This window comes from Castor canadensis, chromosome 1 (assembly GCF_047511655.1).
Source record: "Castor canadensis chromosome 1, mCasCan1.hap1v2, whole genome shotgun sequence".
Classification (NCBI taxonomy): domain Eukaryota; kingdom Metazoa; phylum Chordata; class Mammalia; order Rodentia; family Castoridae; genus Castor; species Castor canadensis.
Genome location: NC_133386.1, coordinates 181,183,460 through 181,208,395, shown reverse-complemented (window position 1 = coordinate 181,208,395; position 24,936 = coordinate 181,183,460). Strand labels below are relative to the sequence as shown.

The 24,936-nt window shown below is 50.1% G+C and overlaps 1 protein-coding gene across 2 annotated transcripts in view; it reads left to right on the top strand.

Moving 5' to 3' along the window:
• Syt13 (synaptotagmin 13) overlaps window positions 1-24,936 on the top strand; it is a 44,459-nt gene that overhangs the window by 14,791 nt on the left and 4,732 nt on the right. For both annotated transcript variants that reach the window (XM_020176436.2, XM_074044670.1), the window contains exons 2-5: window positions 14,913-15,138; window positions 16,544-16,678; window positions 18,962-19,263; window positions 23,915-24,044. In XM_020176436.2, coding sequence (XP_020032025.2) covers window positions 14,913-15,138; window positions 16,544-16,678; window positions 18,962-19,263; window positions 23,915-24,044 — 793 coding nt within the window. The remainder of the gene's footprint in view (window positions 1-14,912; window positions 15,139-16,543; window positions 16,679-18,961; window positions 19,264-23,914; window positions 24,045-24,936) is intronic.

The following is a 24,936-nucleotide window of genomic DNA, read 5'->3' as shown; positions in this document are numbered from 1 at the left end:
GCGTTAGAGGAGTGGAGGGCCTGTGAGTTTGGATCTACCTTTTCCTCCCTGTGATCACCTTTCTATGCCTCGGTCTGGCTACCTGTTAGCTGTGCCGTCATCACTGCATTGTCGTGGAGTAAGTCAGATAGTACTCCAAGCATGGAGTCGCTCAGCAGGGCAAAGGTGTCCACCATGATGTCACCATGGCCAACCTCAAATAGGCTCTGTGTTCTGCACGTCAATACGGTTGTTTCCCAAATTCCCCTCTCCAGCCTATTTTTTTGGGATTTCTCAACTCCCACTGACTTACTTCCTCCACAGAGAAATAAGGAGCCAAGGGCGTGGAGGCCCTTAGCATTCTGTCCCAGACGTGGACACCTGCCTGCCACTTCCCCACCCTTGCCCCGAGCTGCCCTCCCTTTTCTGCCCCTCCATGCCTTTGCCCCAGAAGACCCCTCCTGTCAGAAGGTCCCCTCCTGTCACTGGCCTTGGCAGACTTCCCTGCCCTCTGTCATCAGGTGAAGTTGGCCCAGCAGTGGCCTTGATCCAGGAACACTGTCTTTGGACAGTCGTACATTACCCCACTACCCCATCTCTGCCAGGTGGAGGGTTGCAACCCTCAACTAAAGGGCTCAGTTCCTGCCAAAGTGGCTGTCTTTATTGGCCACCCTGCCTTCAGACCTAGGGATGTCAACAAACCCAGCTCCTCCTGGCCCCAAGATACACCCCCCTCCCAATTCCTGCAGGTTTCCTTATCCCTCCATGCCTGTGTAAACACCTGCTTTATGAAGCTCCCTTCAAGCCCAGTGGGGATGAGCCTTGTGTTCTTCAAAACCTGGTCTGACAGGGTCTCAGTCAGTGTTAGTGATCACCATCGACCTCAAACACTGAGAAGAGAGGGAGTCTGCCCGTCCTAGACAGTGTGCTAGAGAAACTGGCGAGGATCAGGATGGCCAGTAACAACACCACCGTCCTTTAGAAACTACTCACACTCTTTTGATCTCACATCTGGCAGTGTGCGGTGCACATCTTGCAGGTTTTACTACCTGCTCGCCACCCCAACGCAGGCGAGCAGGAAGTTCGGGGGTGATAGCCTTGTTTCGAGGAGCTTGCAGTTAAGTTGAGGAAAATGTCCTTGTTGATAGTAACTTGAAGCTAAGAGTGCTGATATTCCTGACCTCCGGTGGTCAAGTGTATTTTGCAGCCACATTTTGCAGGCTTCTTGAATATTGGCCATGGGACGCAGAACAGAGGTCCTCTGCGTTTGCATCTTGTTTCAAGGGAGGAATAATTGCACCAGATGTTATTGACAACTTTGAACCTGCCAAGGTAGCACCTGGGAGAAGAATGTTAGAAGTGGTCTCTAATGGCATCCCTTAAGTCTCCTTGTTGACTAGGAACCGATCTGTTGCCCAAATGCTGCCTGTCTGTAGCCATCCCGTGACACCCAAGGATTCTGATCTCTGGAAAAGGAGACCCAAAGAGTGGTAATAGAGGTGTTTTTTCCTCTGTATAGACATCGCCCTTCCCCTTGCCCCGGTTCCCCACCATCACATGTTCTTTGGAGGAGCCTCACACACTGCTCCCTCCTTTTTCTCCACCTTGTCTGGACGCAGTCACTCCCTGGCCTGGTCCCTGGCTTCCTAGCACCTGGACCTCTCCCACCATGTCTTCGGGTTACTCTCACCTCGGGTTTCCTCCATTTCAGTTCTTCCTGTGTGCACCTGATAGTTTGAGTAACTGAAAACTTGATTGATTGAAAACTCTAAAAGACTCTCACTATCTAGAAAACAGAATTCTCAGCCTTTTGCTTGGCATTCCAGGTCCTTATGGCTTGGCCTCACCATGCCTTTCCAACCCCACCTTCCTCTTCAACTGACGCTCCACGCCCCCGGCATGCTCCTCTCCATACCCAGGCTGCTGCCACCCTGGATGTGAGACCCCGCTGGCTCTCCCGCCACTAGTCCTCCTCAAGCACTGGCAGAAACCACTCCTCCAGGACACCTTCTCTGATCACAATGACGTGAGGAGCTCCTTAGGCCTTTGGTAGCACACTTGACCTTTCGATACTGCTTTTGGGGTGCTGGGGACACAGCTCAGTGCTACAATACTTACCTAGGATATCGGAGACCCTGGGTTCGATCCCTAGCACCACATACAAACAGGCTGCTTCTATGCTGATTTATCTGTTTCTAAGTATGCATAAGAAATAGCAAGTGGCTTTCGTCTTCTCCATTGCTGGTGGCTTCCTGGAGTCCCGAGTTGAGTATGCCACCATGTCTGCACTCAGCAGGATTAGCCAGGTCTGCCATGAGCACAAGGTGGGATGTTGTGGCACAATTGCTTCACCTTGCCCACTCTTGGGCTACCTTGTCTCCCCATTGGGGGGGTACACTTCCTGAAAAGGGTGGACTCATGGATCTTTCTTGGTACAGAGGCTGGTGTGTGTTGATTTCTGTTGGATCAGGTAGCAAGCCAAAGTAGAGAATGTTGCTTAACATCAAAATATGAGGAAAATCCAGGGAAATGCTCCCTGTGCTATTTGGAAGTCATACTACAAGGGGCCATTGTCTACAGCTCAGGATGGATACTGTGTGCTTTCTACCCGTCTGCACGCTGGAGGACGATGTCTTTGAGTTGTGGTTCTCTGTGCTTTTTCCACCCTGTGTCACCTCTGATGGACAGTTTACAGGTTTCAAGTTTCTGCAGAATGCAACCCCTTTCTCTCCAACCAAGAAGAGCTTCTGAGGATGCAAATCTGTAAAAGAGGTGTCTTTAATATGGATAACCTTGAAGGCATTTCAACGAATTTTTAAATGGGTAAAAACAACCAAATTCCAGTACTTTCCCTTTCATTTTAATAAATTGGCACAGTAACAGGCTTGAAAATTATGCTTAAGTACACGGTTTCATCAACCATCTAAGGACCATTGAATCAAAAACTCCTCTCACCACTCTGGAGGAAAATGCTAAATTCAATGTCAAGGAAGCTGACATATAACCAAAATTATCAGCCTTGAATATTGGTATAATATTTGTAGAAAACGCAGCATGAAAAACGGAGACAAAAATGTCTAACACTTTAAAAGGAGCACTCTTGGTCAGATTATAGAGACCGACATTAAGCATGAAAGTCCCTGTCTTACAGAAGCTGTTGACGAGGCAGTGCTGAGCTTTCTTCAACCACACACGCTCACAATCACACACTTGCACACTCTCTCACACATGCACACACACTCACACTCTCTCTCTCTCACACACACACACACACTCTGACTTGGTTTAACAGACGGGCTTGAGTCCCTTGGAAAGCAACACAGTGGGAGGGGGAGGAGCCACGTGGAGATGTTGGAAATTAAAGTTGGGCAAAGAGAACACATCACCACTCTGTAAAAAGACTGTCAGACCCAGAATCAAAACCAAGGACATAACAGAGCTGACATCCAAACATCCAGGCAGTTCATTAAAACCGGAGATAATGCTGAGGCAAAGATGGTTGTGGGGCCATGGATCTGATTAGCTGACACCTGTTGGAAAATCAGAAGCCATGATTTGGACTTCTCCATTTTCAACTTGTGGGCGGTATCCAGAGAGGGTCGCCGGGAACTGGGCAGTGCACTGTAGGGTCGGCAGCACTGGCTTTGGGGTGGACTTTTTGACTCAAAGTCCAGCATGGGCGTGGATCAGTTGTGTGGCCTGGGACAAGCTTTAGTCTCTTACCACTGATTTCCTTCCCCATAGAGAAAGTCATTATGCTATTTTCATCTTTATTTATTAATATTAGGATTATAGAATAGGAAAACTATGAGGCACTTACATATAGGGTTGGGGGAAGCTTAAATACAATGAAGTTTGTCCCAGAGTGCCCTATACACAGGAAGTGTTAGGGAAATGGCTGCCATATTGCTTTCTGGCCATTGTGATGTGACAGCTCAAGTCAGTGCAGCACCACCTACGAGAAGAAAATCTCTGGGTAGGATCTTGCCCTTTAGTGGCTTAAAATCCCATGGAGTTTGTGTTGTTGTTTTTTTTCTTTTTTAAATTGTGTGTGTTTGGTGGCACTGGGGTTTGAACTCAGTGCTTCAAGTTCACAAAGCTGGCACTCTACTTGAGTCCATTTTGCTCTGGTAATTTTGGAGAAGCCAGTTGAGGTCCCACCTCCGCCCTCCTAGTCTGGCCATTCTCTCGTTCATCATGCAATATTAAAGGCACCATCTTTGACAGCACGATGGCGGATGTGGTCCCTGTCCTCACACACTGTCTGCATGTGTGTGGTGAGGGGAGGGGAGGGGATTATTTGATAAGAGCTGCTATGATGACCAGCAAAAATCAATGTGGGTGTAAACCATGAATTGCCTGGGGAGGGGGAGGGCAGGAGGAGCGTGTGCGCGCGTGCACACACACACACACACAACCATAATCCTTCAACCTTGATCCTCCCCATCTCAGCCTCCCAAGTAGCTAAGATTGCAGGTGTGAGCCACTGGCACCTGCCTTTTTAGATTGTTCAAAATTTTGTTTCTTTCCCAAATATTGGGGTTCTCACAACACTTGGCTCTCCTCTTCTCCTTGGGTTCAGCTTCATTCCACCTGCGGACTCACGGCTCTCTGAACACACCTCGAAGTTTTGGGCCACTGCCTTGACCCAGAATCACTTCAGTTTCTCCACTGCAGCTGGCCCTATGGAACCCAAAGTCAGGTTCTTTGTGCAGCTTCTGGACATCTGTGTCTCCTCCACCATGCTCCTCCTGCCCTCCCCCTCCCCAGGCAATTCATGGTTTACTCCTACATTGATTTTTGCTGGTCATCATAGCAGCTCTTATCAAATAATCCCCTCCCCTGTCCCCTCCCCTCCCCCCACCACACACATGCAGACAGTGTGTGAGGACAGGGACCAGCATCCGCCATCGCGCTGTCAAAGATGGTGGCTTTAATATTGCATGATGAATGAGAGAATGGCCAGGCTAGGAGGGCGGAGGTGGGTCCTCAACTGACTTCTCCTTACACCTATTCCCAACCTTAGGAAGATAGCAGGCCGTGCATCTTTGGGTCCTGGGTCTTGTCCAACACAGAAGCATGTGACAAGGCTCTAAAGTCTGCAGGCTCCATGGTCCCTTGCCTGAGTCCAAATCCCAGCTCAGCATCTTCTTAACTATATGACTCCAGACTTAAGCCCTCTTGCCTCAGTTTCCTCTTTTGTAAAGTAGGGACTACAATAATTGCTTTCCTCATGGGCTGTGAGGTTTAAATGATGCCCTGCTGGTAAGATGTGCAGGTCTGTATCCGATCCATAGTCAGTGCTAGACATGATATATGATTGGTTTTCTTTAATTTTATCTTCAGAAGCCTTTCATGACACTCAAATTCTTTGTGGACTAACTTCCATTCCCACCTAGTCCCTTACCACTTGCCCTAGTCTTACCAGTACTTACTCCTACCCCACACTGCCTGGTTTCTTGCTCTCTGCCCACTGGAAATGTCCACCCACTGAGGACAATGACAGGATGGTGGCATTCCTACAGCTGACCAGCACCTAGAGATATAATAGATGTTAAAGAAATGGCTGGATGACTGACTAATGACAGAGGACGGGTTTGCCCTGGGGCTGGCCGTTACTCCAGTGGCGTCTCACTCTTGCTGAGGTGGGAGAGGCTCGTTGTCCAAGCTGGCAGCACCAAGTTTCCTAGTATGTCACATTAGGTGCCAGCATGGGAGTGGGGGGTACGTAGAGTGCTGTATCAACCACAAACCAGCCTTTTTTGATCTAGACAGAACCACAGAGGAAGAAGAGAGTGGGAAGACGCAAGTCCCTAGGGAAGGGGATCTGGGGCACAGGCTTGGATTTCACAGAAGAGGAGGTGGTGTGGCAGTGGGGTCTCCATGGAAACGCTTCTAGGTGCCTGGACCAGAAAACAAACTCTGCTTCCCCCAGAAGATCCACGCTGTGGATTTGCTCAGGAGCAGCCAGGCAGCTCAGGAAGCTGGTGTGGCAGTTCCTGAGGAGGTGGGGCTCTGACACACGAGTAAACATCTGTGGGAGCCAACTGAGAGATGAGGCTGTGCCTGGGAGCATCTCACTCCCCACAAAGAGGGCATTTTTTTCTACATCTATCCTCTGGACATCAGGAGCCTCCCCTAGGCCAGGGCAGGCCCCAGTGAGGTATTGGGACCACCATGGGTAGCTCCTTACACATACAGATTCCCTGGTCGCCCCTAGAAACAATGGCTTGGGAATGTGAAGTGTATGTGCCCATGTGAGTGATGATAACAGAGTGTGGGGACCAGCTGTGATGGTTCTGTACCCCCAATGGAAGGGTGTGCAGGAGCACAGTAGGCAGGTGGGGGTCAGTGGCCCAAATATCAGTCTAAAGAGCAACAAAAGCATGGATGACTGACTGGTCAAGGGACATTGGAGTGAGCTTTCTCTCGCTCCATTACTACTGAACCTAAGTGAGGGTGACAGGAGATGCAGAAAGGACACAACATAGACAAACATACATAAAATTGGGGCCAGGTGCATTGGGTGCTTGGGTGGAGACGCACAACAGCCTTGTTGCTTTTTTACTTCTCTTTACTCTGCTTCTTTTCTTCTCTATTCTTTAAGGCCTTACTCCTTTACAATTCTTTAAAACCTAGCTTCTTTTCTGTTCTTTAGTCTCTTTCCTTAGACTTGCTCTGTCCCATGTTTTCGTTAATCTCTCTTAAAGTCTCGGCCCTCAGACTTGCACTGCCACATGTTCTCTTTACCTTTTCTTTAGCTTAGCTTTTCTAAAGCCTGTGTATAAAGTTCTCGGTGCAGAAAGCTGCTCTGGTGGAGACTCACAGACAGCAGCAGTGTCAGTGGCAGCCAATCAAAATCCCCATCAGAAAACCTCACTCCTCTTCAGGGAGTCTTTTATATCCACTGGAAAACAAGGAAGTGGAGCAGCAGTTCTTGGGGAGGAGCATGACATTGTAACAAGAGAAACCTGAGATCCTACCTCTACGTCTGAATGTAAACAACTTAGGAAAAGCAGCTGTGCTGCATTTTGCTCTCTTCTGCAGCTGGGGCCATGCCAAACTCAGCCTGTAGATCATTGAGCACAACTGTGCTTATGTCAAGTTCTCATAGGCTTCTCATAATCCACTCCCCACAGGATGTAGAGAAGTGATGGGAAGGCAGTGTGGCCCAGCAGCCCAGTATAGAACTTGGAGCATCTGCCTGGGTTTAGATGGCAGCCCTACTACTCCCTGGTGACTGTGACTTTGGGCAAGTCACTGAACTTCTCAGTGGTCTCAGTGGCCTCATCCAAAAAGTTGGATGGTCATAGATTTTCCTGGGAGGTTATTTTGAAGAGTCAGTGAGCTCATGAGAGCAGTGCAGGGCACTGGGGGATGGAATCACAGAACGGAACGGGCTGGGGCCCTGACTTTGAAGAAGAAACAGTGATCCTGTCAGACAGTGGGAAGTCAGCCTTGATCTCAGTCAGCCACTGAGGCTTGGGGTTATTTGGTACAGAGCACTTGGCTTTCTAACACAATGTGATTCACAATTTGGGAGAATTTGGATTGTCTCCATCCAGCCCCTGGATTGGTTTGGGATCAAGTCTTTGTTCTCCCAAATTCTCTCTAGGAAAACTTTACATGGCTGGAAGGCAAGCTTCAGTAAACTTCCAAACTTTTCCAAGGATAGCGAGGCTATTCTCATTCTCTGAGTTGGCCTCCAGGAGGGTCTTTCCTGGAGACATGCGATTGTCTCTCAGCTTCACCTAGCCTGACCAGAGGGACCTCGAGCCTGCAGTCCAGACTTAGGGGAGAGTGTATGAGTGTGTGTTTGAGACTGTGAGTGTCTGTGTGTGCAAAATGATGTGGGTGTGTGTGCTTGACAGGGAGTAAAGAGAGTGTGGTACCACCCAGTGTCAGGGGAAATGTGCGGTCACAAAACAAGCAAGGGGAACTGTTTCCTTTCCAGTGGTAATTTAAAATACTTTAATACTAGGCAATCATGTGGAATCAAATACAAGTCATATGAGGGCCAGGGGAGGTGGCTCTTACCTGTAATCCAAGTTACTTGGGAGGCAGAGATGGGGAGGATCATGGTTCAATGCCAGCCTAGGGCAAAAGTTATATAGAGACCCCATCTTAACAAAATGCTGGCCGTGGTGGCACCTGTGATCCCAGCAATGCAGGAGGCATCTTGGTCCCAGATAAGCCCCAGGCAAGAATGCATAACTGTATCTGAAAAAATAATTAAAGCCGAAAAGGCTGGAAGTGTGACTTGTGGTAAAATACCTACCTAGTGAGCCCTGAATTCGAACTCTAGTACCACTTGGGCCACACCTCCAGTCCATTCTGCTGTGGTTATTTTGAAGATGGGGTCTCAAGAATTATTTGCCTGGGGCTGGCCTCAAACCACAATCCTCCTAACCTCAGCCTCCCAAGTAGCTAGGATTAAAGATGTGAACCACCATGCCTGGCTTGCACTGTGTATTTTTTTTATGCAGCTGCCTCTGTCCTTCAGCAAGTTGTGACTCTTCCCTGACATTCATTCCTTCTTGTGGTTGAGGACCATTCCATTGTAAGAATATGCACAAGTGACTTATCCATTCTTCTGCAGATGGACGCTTGGGCTGCTCTCGGTTTTGGGCTAGTGTGACCTAATTTGCCATCAGTAGTCATGTGTATGTCTTGTGGATTTATGTGTCCTTTCTCTTGGAGTAATACCAAAGAGTGGAATTGCCTGGTGATAGGGTAGATACATATTTAGCTCTGATAAAATTTCCAAAATGGGTCACCATTTTCCCTCCACCAGCAATGAACATTCTAGATGTCTGACATTCTTTCAAGCATGGATGTCAGACTTCTAAAGTTTAGTGAGTACGTAGTGGAGCCTAGACTTTTTACACCTTCTTGCATAATTCCATGCACAGCTGTATCAGTTATCTGTTGCTGTGTAACAAAAATCTCATGTTACCTCAGTTCCTGGGGATCAGAAGTCGGCAATGGCTTAGCTAGTCCTCTGGCCCAGGGTTTCTCACCAGCTGTGGTCATCTTGGGGCTCCAGTGGGGAAGGCTGTCCTTCAGAGCTCACTCAGGAGGCTGTTGGTGGGGCTCAGGTCCTCACAGCTGTGCACGGTTCTTCCCCTCCACACGGCGGCTGTCAACAGGGCATATTGTTTCAGACGAGGGAACAGGTGGGATCTAATTCTGGGTGATCTGATCTCAGAAGTGAGCGCTCCTCACATTTGCATATTCTGTTCATGAGATGTAAGGTCCAGCCCACACTTGAGGATATCGCTCAAGGGTGTGGACACTGAGAGGCAGGACACCAGGGGACCCTGCCATAAATGTGCCCACTGCAGCAGCACTGCTGTGAGAATGCTTGGCACTGGCCAGAGCTTCACAGACCACCCATGGGAAAGGAACCCAGTCTTACTGAGTTCTGTGCTAACACCCATACCTCATTTCTACACGAATGAGCAAAACCACTCCATCGGCTGGCCCCAGTGCATGAGTCCCACTTTGCATAGTGACAGTGACAACCCCAGGGCCAAACAACTCTTGCTGACACTCGTGGAGGTTTGCAAGAGCTCTGTGTGGGTCATCTTATCTAATCCTGTTGTCAGCATCGCCTCTTCCAGATGAACAAACTGAGCCCAGAGAGGTTAAATGCTCAGACCCAACACCACACAGCAAGAAACTGGGTGAGCCCGTACTCCGACCAAGCTGCCTCATTTAGAGCTTGAATACCTGAGCAGCAGGCTGAATTTAAAACCCAGACTCATTGTCATGAATGTACACAATCAACAGAGCTGGAGCCCAGAGTGACAGAACACAGCAGGCCCCTCTCTCTTGATCCAGCATTCCCTCTCAGGATGCTGAGCTGTGCTCCAGACCCCTTCAGCAGCAGAGGCCCAAGCTTGGCATCTCTATGCCCAGCCCCATCCTCCCTGCCTTCTCCCTTCAAGGTCAAGTACAAGGAGCAAGCAGTGCCCTTTCCTACCATGTCTGCTTCCCAGCTGCACTTCAGGGAGCTGCAATGTTACTTTAAGCGGGATGTTCCACATGAAACCCTAGATTCAGAAACAGGTGGAAAAGTAAACGTGTCACTAAAGGGTTGTCTAGCGTCTCTGGTAAGATTGAGAGCTTGTTTACAGATCACTAGCTATGTAATTAATTCTGCTTTCTTGACATGCACCCCATCGGGGATCACATCTGCCAGGTTCTTGCCTGCGTTTCTAACACTCACAGAGGACCTGGCCTGAAGTAAGGCTCCAGAAATACTTTTTAGATGGAGGTTCGGGTCACCTCCCCAGCCCCCCTGCCAACTGTCTTACCCACTTAGTGGAAGCAGAGATGGAGCAGCCTGAGGCTGCTGGGAGGCTTCTTGTGAAGCAGGAGCGGGGGAGGGGCTGGGGCCTGGAGTGGGCGGGGGGAGGGTGCAGGGCACGGGCACAGGGCTGTGTCATCACCACTTGGCATCCAGGGTGATGGCTGAGTCTCCAGGTGTTGTCTTCCATCCAAAAAGCTGCTAAAGACTCTGTAGGAAAGAAGATGAGAAGAAGGTGGATGGAGTCCAGTGCCTGGCTTCCTGCTGACTGGGGTCAGCTTCCCTCTAAGGAACTATTGGGGTCTACCTTTTCTTTTCCAGCACTTTTTTTTTGGTGGGACTGGGGTTTGAACTCAGGGCTTCACACTTGCAAAATAGGCACTCTACTGCTTGAGCCAAACCTCCGTTTTTGCTCTGGTTATTTTGGACATGGGATCTTGAGAACTGTTTGCCCAGGCTGGCCTCAAACCTCTGTCTTTCCAAATTTCAGCTTCCTAAGTAGCTAGGATTACAGGCATGAGCCACCAGTGCCTGGCTTCTTCACTTTTTAAATTGTAGTAAAACACATAACATAAAATTTACCATCTTAACCCTGCTTAAGTGTGCAGTGATGAGATATTAAATACAACCTTAAAGTCATGCACACGGCCTCATCCCCCATCTCCACAGTGCTCTTCCTAGTGAAAACTGAAACTCTGTACCCATCAAATGAACTCCCCACCCCAACCCCAGCACCTAGCAACTACCCTTCTGTTTTCTGTCTCTCATTTTGACAACTCAGAGCATCTCACAGAGGTGGAAGCAGATAATACTTGCCTTTTTATGACACGCTTCTTTCAGTTAGCATAACATCTTTTAGGTTCATCTACTTTATAGCACATCAGAATTTCCTTTTTGAAGACTGAATAGTATTTCAACATATACATACCACGTTTTCTTATCCATTCATCCTTTGGTGGATGTGCCTTGCTTCCACATTTTAGCTGTTGTAAAGAATGCAGCTATGAGCAAAGGCATCCAAACAGCTCTCAAAGACCCCACTACCAATTCTCTTAGGTACAGAGCAAGAAATGCAGCTGCTGGATCATATGGTAATTCTAGTTTTAATTTTTTAGGGACTAGTCAGGCTGTATTTCTAGTTTCTTGACATCCTCAACAACACTAGTGATTTTCTGGGTTTTTGATGGTAACCATCCCTGTGGGTGGGGGTGGTGCCTACTGCAGCTCTGATTTGCATTTCTCTAGTTATTAGGGATGCCCATCATCTTTTCATGGGCTTAGGAGCTATTGTCTTTCTTCTTGGGAGAAATGTCTATTCAAGTCCTTTACCTGGTTTTGAGTCTGATTGTTTTGTTATTGTTGCTGACGTCCCCTGTGGATTTTAACTCTGCATTTATGGGTTGCTTTGGGGTAGACAAGGTCCCTGTGTCTCTCATCTCAGCAGCCACAGAAAAGCCCCAGGGCAGGAGGCAAAAGGGGTACAGCACTGTGTGGTTCCCCGCCCCCCACAAAGCTGGTCCATGCAGAGTTGGCATAGTGAGAAGAGCCGTGGCCAAAGGTCCCTGAGATGGGGGAGAATCCAAGAAGGCCCATAAGAGGGGTCTGGCACACGCTCTGAGTGCTGTGAGCTCTGAGCCCACACAGCTGGGTGTCTACTCCCTAATTGTACAATGCAAGTCCCACTAGAAACCTCTCCTGCATCTGTTTTTCCAGGTCCTGGCCCTGGGCTCCAGGGATAGGCAGATGAGAACTCCTGGTTCTTAGTGTTACTCCTCCACTCATAGCGTAAGGCCCGAGCACAGGTCTGTCTGCAGCACCCTGTATCCCTACCCGCCCCCACACGCGCCTCCTTCCTCCCGGCTAGGATCCCATCCCAGGCTCCCTCCCTCAACTCCCAGCCTCTTTTTTTGCTTCTTGCACACAGAAGCGATCTGAGATGTATTTGAAAGATGAGGTGGAACCGGTGCTTTGAAATGCAATAAATAAGATTGTCCAAGAGGACAAGCTAGATCAGTTGGTGCTTTTGCTCCTTGGAAAGACTCATGTGGCTGTCATCAGGCTGTGCTCATCACAGCCTGCTAAAGGGCCATAAATCATTCTTGCAAAAGGCAGTCATTTCCCCACAGGACAAAGACAAGTGAGGAGGACTTAGGCTTGGTGCAGAGAGGTTCCAGAGAGGACCTAGTCCTGCCACAGACTGAGTGGACACCAGGGTCGTGATCCCAGGGATGTTTGTCAGCAATGCAGTGATTCACCTGGACATACTCTTGGCTGCAAAGCACAAAGGCCCAACTCAAACCAGCTTGAGGAGTAAGAAGGACACTGCTCATGTGGCTGGCCATGCAGATGTAGCCAGACAAGGGGACCCAGTGGCCTCATGACCTTGGCACCAGGGATGCAGGCCCTTTGTCTCTCCTCTGCTGGGCCCTGCGTTAGGCTGACTCACCTTGGAGTCACAAGACAGGGTCACATGCTTCCTACCCAGTGGTAGATAAGAGCTTCCACGGCCTTGGAATATAGGTTCTTTCATTCCATCTGCACTGGCTTCCCCAGGACAGGTGCCAAGAGCTGTCAGGAGCAGACCAAATCAAACTCACCCCGGTAGCTGGGGTGGGATGGATTCTAGACAACCAGGTGATGACACGGGGGGAAGTAGGGGGAAGACAGAATTGATGTTGCTGGGCAACCAAGAAATCCTGTCTTCTGCTTGAGGAGTGAATTTTAAGTGCCTGTGCCAGGCTTCTGAGGTTTTCAAGGGCACACAGAAGAGGGAGAAGAGCAGACCCCAGCTCTGTACACACTTGGGGCCACATAGAATGAACCGTGACTAGACAGAGCCAGGCATGGTGACACAAACCTGTAATCCCAGCACTCCAGAGCTGGAGGCAGAAGAATTGAAAGCCCCAGGCCAGCCTGGGCTACATGGTAAGACCGTCTCTCAGAAACAAACAACAAAAAGAACCAATTCAAAAAAGAAGAAGAATCAGTCAAACAAGATCAAACTGGGAATTTAGAGATCCTTCTCTAAAATGATTGGTGAAATCAAATATAAACACAAAAATGTCACAAACCACCCAAACAGCCAGGGTGCATTCGAGCCAGGGACAGTTGTGGCCCAGCAGCCTCTGGGAGCTTTTTCTTACAGGTGAACATGGGGGAGTGGTTAGGACTGGAACCCCAGTGCTGTAATTGCCACCTAGTTTCCAGCATTTGAGACCAACAGAAAAATGACATGAATTTGAAGTCAAAATACCTGGAGACTCGATTAACCATACCAGTTAGCAGTTGGATGACCTTGAATTTCCCCAAGAGCCTCAGTTTCCCTGTTGTGACTTAGTATAACACATGTAACTCAGACTTAGGTAGGTATCAGAGGTGGATGTGACTTTGCAGAGGATGGAAGATGTAGGGACATTAGTCTTGCTCTGTGTCTCCTCCCAGGACCCTGGACTGCCATGTGTTAGGGCCACAGTGCTTTCCTCCACTGCTCCCTCTGCCTTCCACACCCCTCTCCTTGAAGGTCCAACTCCTACCCTGGCTCCTCCTTAAAGTGCTGTCTGGCTTCCTGGGCTCTCCATGTGCCCAATGTGGCTCACTTGCTGCCACACTCTGTCATTGGCACATGCACCTGCAGCCTGTGGCTAGGCTGAATGCTGAACTGCCAGGTGGACTTGTTATTTGCTTCTGGTGTTTATTATTGCACCTGCTCCTGCAAATGAAGGGTGGTTCCTGCCTCTTTCCAGCCAAAAGAAGTGGTTCCGAATGTGGGGTGTTTCAGGATAAGCCTGAAAACCACAGGCCAGAGAAGCAAAATGATCTACCAAAAAGTGACCCAGCTCCAGGGGTGAGGTCAGGAGCAAAGCAAGACACACTAGTGCAAGAGACCAACTACAAACAGGCCACCCACAGCCAAAACAATACAGTGAAAGAGTGATGCTGGGAACCACCAGGTGGGTGGAGGTGGTGGGAAGGGACAGGGTTGGTGTAGATAGGCAGGTGAGAGATGGCCTTGCTGGTCGGGCCTCAGGTAGATGGGGCCAGCTGCACAACGAACAGGTGGAGGTTGGGGTGGGGTTCTGGGGGAAGAGGTGGGGGATGGAAGCCAGGTCAAGGCAAGAACCAGCCTGTTTGAGGAGCATGTTGCTATTGGCTGGAGGTGAGCAAAGGCAGACAGATCTGGGCTACGTCAGGTCACTGCAAGGAGTCTGGATATGGCTCCATGTGTGGATGGAGCTGCTGGATTTCTGAGCCATTTTGGAAGGTGGTGAGGAAGAGAAAGAATAAGAAAGTGAGACAAAAGAGATGGAGTGAAGAGGCAAGGGACCCAGAGGAGGGTAGCACAGAGAGGATGCCCAGAAGAGGCCTGGCACCCAGGGGCACTGCTATGGATGGGTAGGCTGAGGGATGGGAAAAGGACCGATACACATATCACTGTGACTAAGGTGTGTGGATTCTGGTGGGTTTGGAAGTGACCTTCCAAGGCTCTGCTCTCTAGAGCTAAATTGCACCACACCTCTCCCCCTGCCTCCTATAGGAGGTCAGGTCTCTGATTCCCCTCCCTTGGGTGGCAACGGGGCAGGAGGTGTCCCAGTGAACTAATGATCACAATTTGTTTTTGTAGTTCAATGTTAAGAAGTCCACAGAGCCCGTCCAGCCCCGAGCCCTCCTCAAGTTCCCAGACATCTATGGCCCCAGGCCATCTGTGACGGCTCCAGAGGTGATCAACTATGCAGACTACACGCTGGGGACCACAGAGGAGCCTGCTGCACCCGTCAGCCCTCAGGCACCAAGTGACAGCCGCCTCAATAAACAGGTCACAGAGGAGCTGTTCGTCCTTCCTCAGAATGGTAGGCATCTCCTGCCCACGTGGGCAGCACAGAGGTGGGGTTTGTTAGTATGTCTGGGGACAGTGTGTGTGGCCTGGCTCTGGGCTGTCAAGGAGTCCCAGTGTCCTGGCATTTGACACCAGGCAGGCAGATGGGCACAGGACTTTTCTTCTTGCTGAACGCAGCCACACAGCTTTGCCCCAAGGCCTCTAGCTCCCACTGGGAAACAAGACTCCCTCTCAAGTATTGTGTGCGCAGTTAGGGAGAAGGGATAAAGAGTTGTGGTTAAAATCAGGGCCTTCAGAGTCCTGGGTTTAATTCTCTGCCCCCTTCTGTTTTTGCTGTGTGACATTGGAATGCTGCTAACCTGTCTGGGCCTCATCTATTAAATGAGTTCATATTACTCATTATTGCCTGTCAGGGTTGTGGTAAAGGGTAAATAAAATACTACTTATAAAATGCTGAAGTCAAGGCCTGGCATGAAGGCCATCAAAACACGTGACTATCGTAACTGTTTCCATCCCATCTTCCTTTCTATCAGCGTCCATGCCTGGAAGCCAGCGCTGCAGGTGGACAGCAACCAAAGGTGTGAGGGAGCATTTTAGGGAAGAGGACAGCCCTTCCGTGTCCACTTGCTTTTGTTCTGTGTGGCTGGTGAGGGAGGCAGTGGAAAAAGAAGCAGCCTAAAAGCTTTGACAGGCCAGAGTTCATCTCAGGCCTGGGTTCATTTGCCACACCGGGAAGCAAAGAGAGGTGGAATTGGGAATGCCTTGTCTGCACCCCAATCACCAGAACCACACAGGTGGTGACAGCTTCCCTTGCTGAAAGCTCTAGAACTCCCCCGCCTGATTCATTTCACTCTCAGAAGAACTGTAGGAACGAGGAACTCTTGTCATCCTCATTATAAAGATGAGGTAACTGAGGCTCAGAGAAGTTAGTTAAGTTGTCCAAAGTCACACAGGTATTAGGCAACAGCCCATGTCTGACGCCAAGGCCCATGTCTTGACTGCTGGGATTAGATGGTTTTTTTTCTATACAGTTCTCTTTTAATTACCGTATTATGGCTGTCCTAGGGGTACAAGGTGACAGTTACAAAAGTTCTTACAGTATATCAGAGTTAAATTTCCTCCCTCCATCATTTTCCCTTATTCCCCTCCCCCCATTCCTGGAATAGTTTCAGCAGGTCTCATTTTTCCATTTCATACACGCGTGCGTAATATCTCCACCATATTCACCTCCCACACCCTTTCCTTATATCCTCCCCCTCCCACGGGCACAGCGCCCTGATAAGCCTGTGACCACGGGTGTTGTCTTGTGTCGACAAGCTTCGGGTTTGATTTGTGGCTGAGGTGGCTGAGATAGGAAAGGGTGATTAGTGACACAGGTCCCCAGAGTGATGGCAGTGACAGGTTTGCATCTCTCACAGGTGTGGTGGAGGACGTCTGCGTCATGGAGACCTGGAACCCAGAGAAGGCTGCCAGCTGGAACCAGGCCCCAAAACTCCACTACTGCCTGAACTATGACCAGAAGAAGGCTGAACTGTTTGTGACTCACCTGGAAGGTACCACTCTGCTGCCACAGGCTTCTGTGTGCCTAGTTCCCTGCAGGCACCACGCAGGTGGATGGGAGGCTCTGCCAGCTGGGGGTAGCAGGGTTAGCCCTTAAATGCAGGATGCTCCAACATAGATTTTTTTCTTCTCCCTCTCATGAAACAATGCACAGTGGTGACTCAAGGAACAGGAGTCCCTTCTGCCTGTGGCTCCTGAATCCCCTCAGGCCTCCTGCAACCTGTATCAAGCAGGTAGAAGGAGAAAGAGCAGAAGGCACAGCTGTTTCCTAACAGTATTCACCAGACGTGACATACGTCACTGCTGCTCACGTCCCGTTGGCTGGAGCCCAGTCACATGACCACAGCTTACTGGAGAGGAGCCTGGGAAGTGTGACCTAGTAGGCTGTCCAGGAAGAAGGGGAAATGAGATTTCAGTGAATGGCTAGCAGTCTGCCCTAGGCGCCTTTCACACTGGACAGGGCTTTGTGCTGGACATGAAGGGTCTTTAGAGGGTCACAGAAGTTTCTACAGTCTGACAAGAGACCAAAAATGGTCTCTTCTGTGGGGACCAAGATGTCCTTAGTGTCACGACCCTGACAATTCACTTTACCATCAGCAAAGAAAGCTAAGACCACAAAGGAATCAGGGCTAGCATTGGACCAGATAAACTGGATTTCTGCATTTAATTTTCTTTTATTTTTGTGCTAGCTTTCCATTGCTGTGACAAAATGCCTGAGAAAAATCAACTTAAAAGGAGAAGATATTTATTTTGGCTCACAGTGGTAGATATTACAGTCCATAGCTGCTTGACTGTTGCCTTTGGGCCTGTGGTGAGGCAGAACACCATGGTGGGGGGCAGGCGATAGGGCAAAGCTGCTCACGTCGTGGCAGCTGGGAAGCAAAGAGGAAGAAAGGGGACTTGGTCCTAATATCCCCTTCCAGGGCACATCCCCAATGACCCAACTTCCTTCCACCAAGCCCTAACGACCCTACCATCTCCCTACACAGCATCATCTGGGGACCAAGCCTTCAGCATGTGACCTTGTGGGACATTTGAGATCCTCTGCATCACAGTTTTGTCTTGTTTGGATTTGGGTGCTGGGAGTAGAACCCAGGGCCTCATATGGACTAAGCATGTGGTTTTGCTGAGTGTTTTTCCTTTTTACTATCTTTTAGGATCTTAAGAACTTTCATATACTTTATTATACTTAAACATCAAAAAAACTCCCATTTTACAGATTAGGAAACTGAGGTCTAGCAACTCCTATGACTTGTCCAAGATCATTCTAACTAGTGACAGAGCCAGAACTAAAGAGTCCCTTGAGCTCAGTAGGATGCTGTATGAGGAGACCTGGCCACAATTCTTCTTCAGCTCTTCCTATGAAATGTCGGCTTTCACTTCCCAAAAAAGGGATGTCTGGGTAAACCCGCGTTGTGACCCATTAACACACCCTTCCCATGGGTTGCATGAGTGCTGTAGTTTGGATCTTAGGGGTCTCCCAAAGGTGCATGTATGTGGTAAAATCTTGCTCCCTAGGGTGGAACTACTGGTGGCGGGGGGGACACTTTAGGAGGTGAGGCCTCGTGGGAGGTCTTTAGGTCATTGGTGGCTTGTCCTGCAAGGGGATTGTGGGAGACTGTTTTCCTTCCCCTTGCTCTCATTTACAACCTAGGCACGAGGTGAGGGCTTTCACTTGGCTCCTTCCTCCAGCCATGATGTAGGGCCCAAAAAGCAACAGGGCCAACTGCTCATGAACTGTAACCTCCAAAACTGTGAGCCGGAACCAACTGTTTTACTTTATAAGCTGATCATCTCAGGTATTTGTTACAGTGACGGAAAACTGATGGACACAGTCCATACTGTGACACGTTCAATGCACCAATGTTTAGAAAATAAAGCAACATTGGTGAGGTGGCACCAAGTGACTCACATCACATACGGCTGTGTGGTAAATATTTAAAGTGCAGAACCAGTGAATCACAATGTCACTTATCCCCAGGGCCCTGGCGCTTGGCCGAATCTCAGAATCTTGAGATCAGAGGGGCCCTTGGGAAGTGCCAGTTCTTGTCACTGCTCTCCAAGGAAGACTAGGGTGTGCTGATGTTGGCCCCCTCAGATGACCCCCCTGCATTTATAAATGTCTTGCTACAAGGTGATCCCACAGAGCTCAGGTGATTCAGACACCCAAGGCCATGACCATTAAGCTGGATTCCACAGCCCTGAACAGGCCATTCTGCTCCCTCTGCTTGTCCTTGGGAAGTCCCAGGTCTGTGTTACTTTGTCCTTGCCTGCAGCTGTGACCAGTGACCACGACGGAGGCTGTGACTGCTATGTCCAAGGCAGTTTGGCCATCAGGACGGGCTCCGTGGAGGCACAGACAGCCCTGAAGAAGCGGCAGCAGCTCACCACCTGGGAGGAGGGCCTGGCGCTGCCCCTGGCAGAGGAGGAGCTCCCCACAGCCACCTTGACGCTCACCCTGAGGACCTGTGACCGCTTCTCCCGCCACAGCGTGGCTGGGGAGCTCTGCCTGGGCCTGGATGGGGTGTCAGTGCCTCTGGGGGCCGCGCAGTGGGGTGAGCTGAAGACTTCAGTGAAGGTATGGTTGCCTCTGAGTTGGAAAAGCTGGACGGTGCTAGTAGGGTGCAGGAGGACAGACCCCTGGCCAGAGCTGGCAGCACAAGTTCAGAGACCCTCCCAGCTGGGGTGGGAGGCAGGGAGGGGTCCTGGACAGGGCAGCAGCTGGAGCAGAGCCATGGCACAGGACTCAGGATTCCGGTGCCTGTTCCTACCAGTGCCTCTCACTTGCCATGCAAGCATATCCCTCCCATCTTGCCTGCATCATGGGGAGTGTGCATTGGCTCCCCTGCTGTGTGGTGTTGTCCCCATTAAATCCAGTCCTCGTGCACCTGCCATGAACAGACACTGCAGAAATGAGCACTCAGGGAAAGAGGACAGAGTCCCTCTGTTTGCAGAATGTTCAGACAAATGGAAAAACTGGAGCCAACAAATGCAGTGACGGTCTCTGATGTGTTGAATCCTGAGATCTCGAAGAGGAGCACAACCAAAGTGCTCTGGTGGAGAGTTCTGGAAGGCCTGGTGTGCAGTGCTGTTTACATGGGCTCTGCAGGAGCAACCCAGGCTGGGGGTGGACCAGAGGCCAGTGGTCTGGGTAGACACCAGTTCTGACCAGTCCTCTTTCTCATGAAGTCCATGAGTGGTAGTCTGCCGGGATGCCAGACTTGTCAGAGAGGGGCTGCTTAGAGAACAAAACATTGGTTCCCCATCCCCCCACCCAAGGCAGCATGGGGCCAGCAAAGGTCAGGGCTGCAGGTCAAAGCCTCATACAAGGGGTGGCCACTGAGGTACCTCCAGGGTTCTTGCAATGACTTGTCTGTCAGCCCGCTGGGCAGTGCCCTGCCTAGAGGCTGTGTGGCCACTAAAGACTCAAGTATTTTCTCCCTGGCCCTTCAAGTTCACCACCTTCTGGGCTGCAGGAACAACATCCCAATCAGGGCACTCCCCATACATCAGTGGCTATGTGAATTCTTCCACTTCCCAAGTCAGCCAAACAAGGGAGACACTGTGACCACCCCAGTTACAGACCAGGAAACTGAGGCTTAGCACAGTTTAGGAACCTACCCAGGTCACCCAGCCAGGACAAGGCAGAGCTCAGCCTGAAGGCCTGGTGGTTCTGACTCTAAATTCTGGGCTCACCTGCCAGTCATACACCTGACAAGCAAGAGGTCACTGGCAGTCACCGCTCCTAAAAGTACCAAGAGGCCGAAGGAGGGAAGAGAGCATTTCAGTTCCTGCCTGCTTCTCTTTTTGTCATCATTTCTTCCTTGCCCCATTTTTCTTTCTTTCCCAGGCTTGGAATATTGATAGAAAGATCACAGCTGCTCTGGGACGGAGCTGGGCTGTTCAAAGCATGCGCTGTAATTAGTGTGTGATTTGAGACTTGGGTAGAATCAGAAGAGGCCCTGGGAGGAGAATCGACATTTGGGTTCATTAAGCTAAGAAACTGGTTTTCTCTGGAGAGGTAGAGAATTCCCCCACTGGGCTCTGAGACTTTGGATGGCCCCAGAAGGGCTCCAATCCAGCCAATCAAGGCAGAAGTCTCAGGCAACTTATGGCTTCTACCCCTCCCCCTGAAGAGTGTTATCATTCATTCATTTACAGACACCTTGCCCAGCACCTACAGTGTACAGGGCACCGTGCGAGGAGCTGGGGACTGAGTTGTAACTCCCAGGAGCCCTGCTCTCACAGTGCATCCATCCTGATAACCATCATTCTCACTGTAGCTGTCACTACACCACAGCCCTGCTGACAATCCACTTCCCTCTGAGTGTGAGGCAAGAGTCAGCCACAGGCCAGGCCAGGGCACCCCACCCAGGTGGAGGGTGGGGCTGGTTGGCACCCAGTGGGGCACTGCAGGGGTTGCTGCCCAGATGTGCTTCTCCAGGTCAGAATGGGCTAACAGAGGTGCCAGATAATGCTCAGCCAAAAGTGGTCACCAGGGACCACAGTGTGACCCACTCCAAGGGCAGCCTTGAGTGACTCATTGAGAATCTGAGACAGGAGAGGTGGGGGGACCAGAGAGAGGGAGGAGGAAGGAAGGGCTGTGATTGTTGCACATACTTTCAGCGGCTGCACAAGGCAGTAGGTGGCAGCTGAAATCTAGCTATGGTGCAGTCAGCAGAGCTGGTTTAGACCTGCATTCTACACAAAGGTGAGGAGCCCTTCGAGGAGACAGGGGTGGGCGCACCTCACATGGTCTGGTTGGGGGGATAGAGACTGAAGCCTGGTTACCCTGTCCCCATAGCCCAGGCTAGCCATAGACCTATGGAACCTGGAGACAGGTGCCTATCCCAGTCTGCTGGCATCCAGTGAGTGCCTGGCACCAGTCCCCAGTTTCCTCACTGTGAGATGAGAGTGTAGGATGGACTGTCTACCAGGAGGCAGAGGTCAGTGGATTGGGACCTGGGCTTCTATGTGATCAGGCTCTGTTCCAGTCTCAGATCTGCTACTCACTACCTATCTGACCTCGGCCATAGCGCCCTCTAAATGTCAGGTTCTCGTGTCTAAAATGGGAACAGGTCAGTACCCCTCTTAGGGTCATTGTCAAGATTAAATGGGATGTCTTACCCTTACAATTTTTTTAATTCCTTCTTTTTTTTTTTCCTTCAATACTGGGAATTGAACTCAGAGCCTCACACATGCTAGGCAAGTGCTGTACCAGTAGAGTCACACCCCCCCCCCAACCCAGTCCTTTTGCTTGTATTTTGATTTTGAGGTAGGGTCTCACTAATTTTGCCAAGGCCAACCTTGAACTCACAATCCTCCTGCCTCTATCTCCTGAGGAGCTGGGAGGATAGGTATGTGCCACTACACCCAGCTTCAAAATTTTTGGACAAGCATTTATTTTGTGCCTGATGTGTGCCAAGTGCAGGAGATACAAGTGAATTTGCATTGTAGTGGGACAGTAATGCATTAAGTACATAGTAAGTGCTTAAAAAATGTCAGCTGCCTTCATTCAGACCATCCCCAGGTTCCCTGAGGCTCCCAAATCATTTAGTCGCATGATAGTTGCTTGTAGCTGGTTAAATCATTGGGCCTCTATTGGAGACATTTTTCCTTGATGAAAGATGTAACTGAAAGCAGAGAGTGGAGTGAGGCCAGGTGGAAGGTAGACCAGCACTCACCCAGCCTTACTTCCAAAGCTGAAACTGGCTCCCATCCACCCAGAAACCTGTGATCCCCACTTAGCAATCTGGAGAAGTGGCCATTGCTCTTGCATGGCACCTGTGGTGATGATCAGAGCAAGCACAATGCTTTGTATGTGCCACAATGCTGTTCTAAGCCCTCAAATATGAACTCATAGTTTTCACAACCCCATAAGTCATACTATTCCCATTTTACAGATGAGGAAATGGAGGCTCAGAAATGTTAAGCAATTTTCCCAAGGTCACACAGCTGGCAAGGGGCAGGACTGGAACTCAGACGCAGATACTCTAGCTTTAGACTCTATGCCTTTAGCCTTGCTCTGGGTTATTAATGAACCTTGTGGCTTTAACAGTTGTCATCAGAATCATGATTTATGACTTGTGCTGAGGACTTACTAAATTTATTTTCTCACTCAGTACTCTGCATTTTCTCCTAGCATTTACCCAGCTGGATGTTATGTGTTTAATCACTTCCTGTGTCTCTCCCATGTGCTTCAGGCTCCACAGAGACTGCCTATGTTTTCCCCACTGCTTCAGTAGTAGCATCTAGAAGAAGTAGGTGCTTTATGCAGGCTTGCTGAATGGACAGATTCCCCCCTTTTCCTGATCAGCAAAGGGACATTCAGAGAAGTGGGGTACTGTGCTCAGTGTCACACAGTAGCTAGCAGTGGCTCCAGGCTCCTGGACATATGAGGGAGGCCATCTGCTCTCTGCTCGAAGGAAGGGCTCTGCCCTCAGCTGATCCCCTCCTGCTTGCTCCCTTCTCTTCCCTACCATGTCCCCCTGAGCTCAGATCACCAGCCCCACTCCTGGGAGGGGTCTTTTCAGTTTTGTTTTTTGTCCCTCAATGGGCTTGAACTTCCAAACAAACTCTTGCAGGAGCCAGAGGTGACTGTCAATCCACATGGGGCCAGATGTGCCCGGATGCTTCCTGAAGGTGGCAGGGCCTCCTCTGAAGTATGGTTAGTGCCAGTGCCCTGGGTGTAGAACCTGCCCTTATCACCTGTATTGTGTTGACAGTGCCAGCCCCTGCTTCCATTACTTTATCTCTTTATTGTCTCTCTCAGCCTGTAGGGGCTGGCGGAGTGATCTCTTCAAACAAAAATGAATTACAGTTCCTGCTGCCTCGGAACCCCATGGTCAATGCAGTCAATCCTCCTTAAACTGGAGGATCCTTAAGACTTCTGCAGAGGCACCCCAGGTGCTGGGGGGGCCGGGAGCAAAGAGTGAGAGGGCTCCTGGCTCTCTGCCCCTGTTTCATCCTGAGGGGCAGCTCTTTGCTCTTTTATATATTGGATTTAATGTGACAAATCACATTTTGTACAAATAATGAAGTCCTATAGACACATGGCCACACATCACGCGCTGTGCCCTGCCTTCCTCTAGGGTGGAGAGCTCGGCTTTGGGTGGACAACTCCTGGGATGCCAGGGGCATGCAAATACAGTGACCCCAGCCCCAGCATCGGCTGATGGATCAGAAGCCACCAAGTGTGACTCCTTTTCCATGTCCCCCTTCTGTTTCAGGAGCCATCCACAGGAACAGGAGAGGTCCTTCTGTCCATCAGTTACCTTCCAGCAGCCAACCGGCTTCTGGTGGTGCTGATCAAAGCGAAGAATCTCCATTCCAACCAATCCAAGGAGCTGCTGGGCAAGGGTGAGTGAGAGGAGAGGGGAGAAGCAGGCCCCTCCAGCACAGGGATGTGTGCAGGTAGCACCTGGCAGGAAATGGGCACAGGTAAGCAGGCTGGTGGCACAGGAGCACACCCATGGAGTTACCCTCAGCTGTGTCTTCCACTCTAAGCCCACAGATCAGTTTTGAAGGCCACACTCACTCCTTTGAGTTCACATCCATTTGTTCTAGGATTGAACTCAAATACCCAGGGTCCTGCTAGGAGCTCCCTGGGTCCCCTACCTTGCAGATCCACCATGAGAACATTCACCCTTCATCATGGATCCCAGGAAACCAAGGGGCGACTGTAGCCGTGGAGCAGAGTCCCTGAGCTATAGAAAAACCCAGATCTGGCTGGACCCATGCTCAGGTTTTTTTTCTCCCATCTCTGCTAGCAACCACTGTGTCCCACACCCTCCCCAATCTCTTCTGTGTTCTCAGCTTTGGCCAACTGCCACCCCCCACACCACTTGAGTGTGGGTGACAGCAGAAGGCAAGTGGGCGTAAGGGCTGAGACCTGAAGCATAGGGTGTCTGTGCCCCAGATACCACATAAACCTCCTTTTTAAGATTGTGGAAGCTTCGAGTTTTCCTTCTGGATACCCTGGCACGGGTCTTATGTCATAGGGACCAAAGCAGCCTCACCTATCAGAGCAGGAAGCAGCCTGGGTAAGCCAGATCCAACCTGGACTGAGAGCCTTGTGCTCAGAGCAGGAGATAAATAAATTTCTATTTATAGCTGGATACAAATAAAGAATTGCCACTGCGTTCAGAATCTTTGGGCAAGTGAATCAGAAGATTTGATCTTGCAGGCAGATTCCTAAAGTTCAGATTCCAGGCTTTGTCCTCATCCCTTCCAGCCCATTATTGGCCTCTTG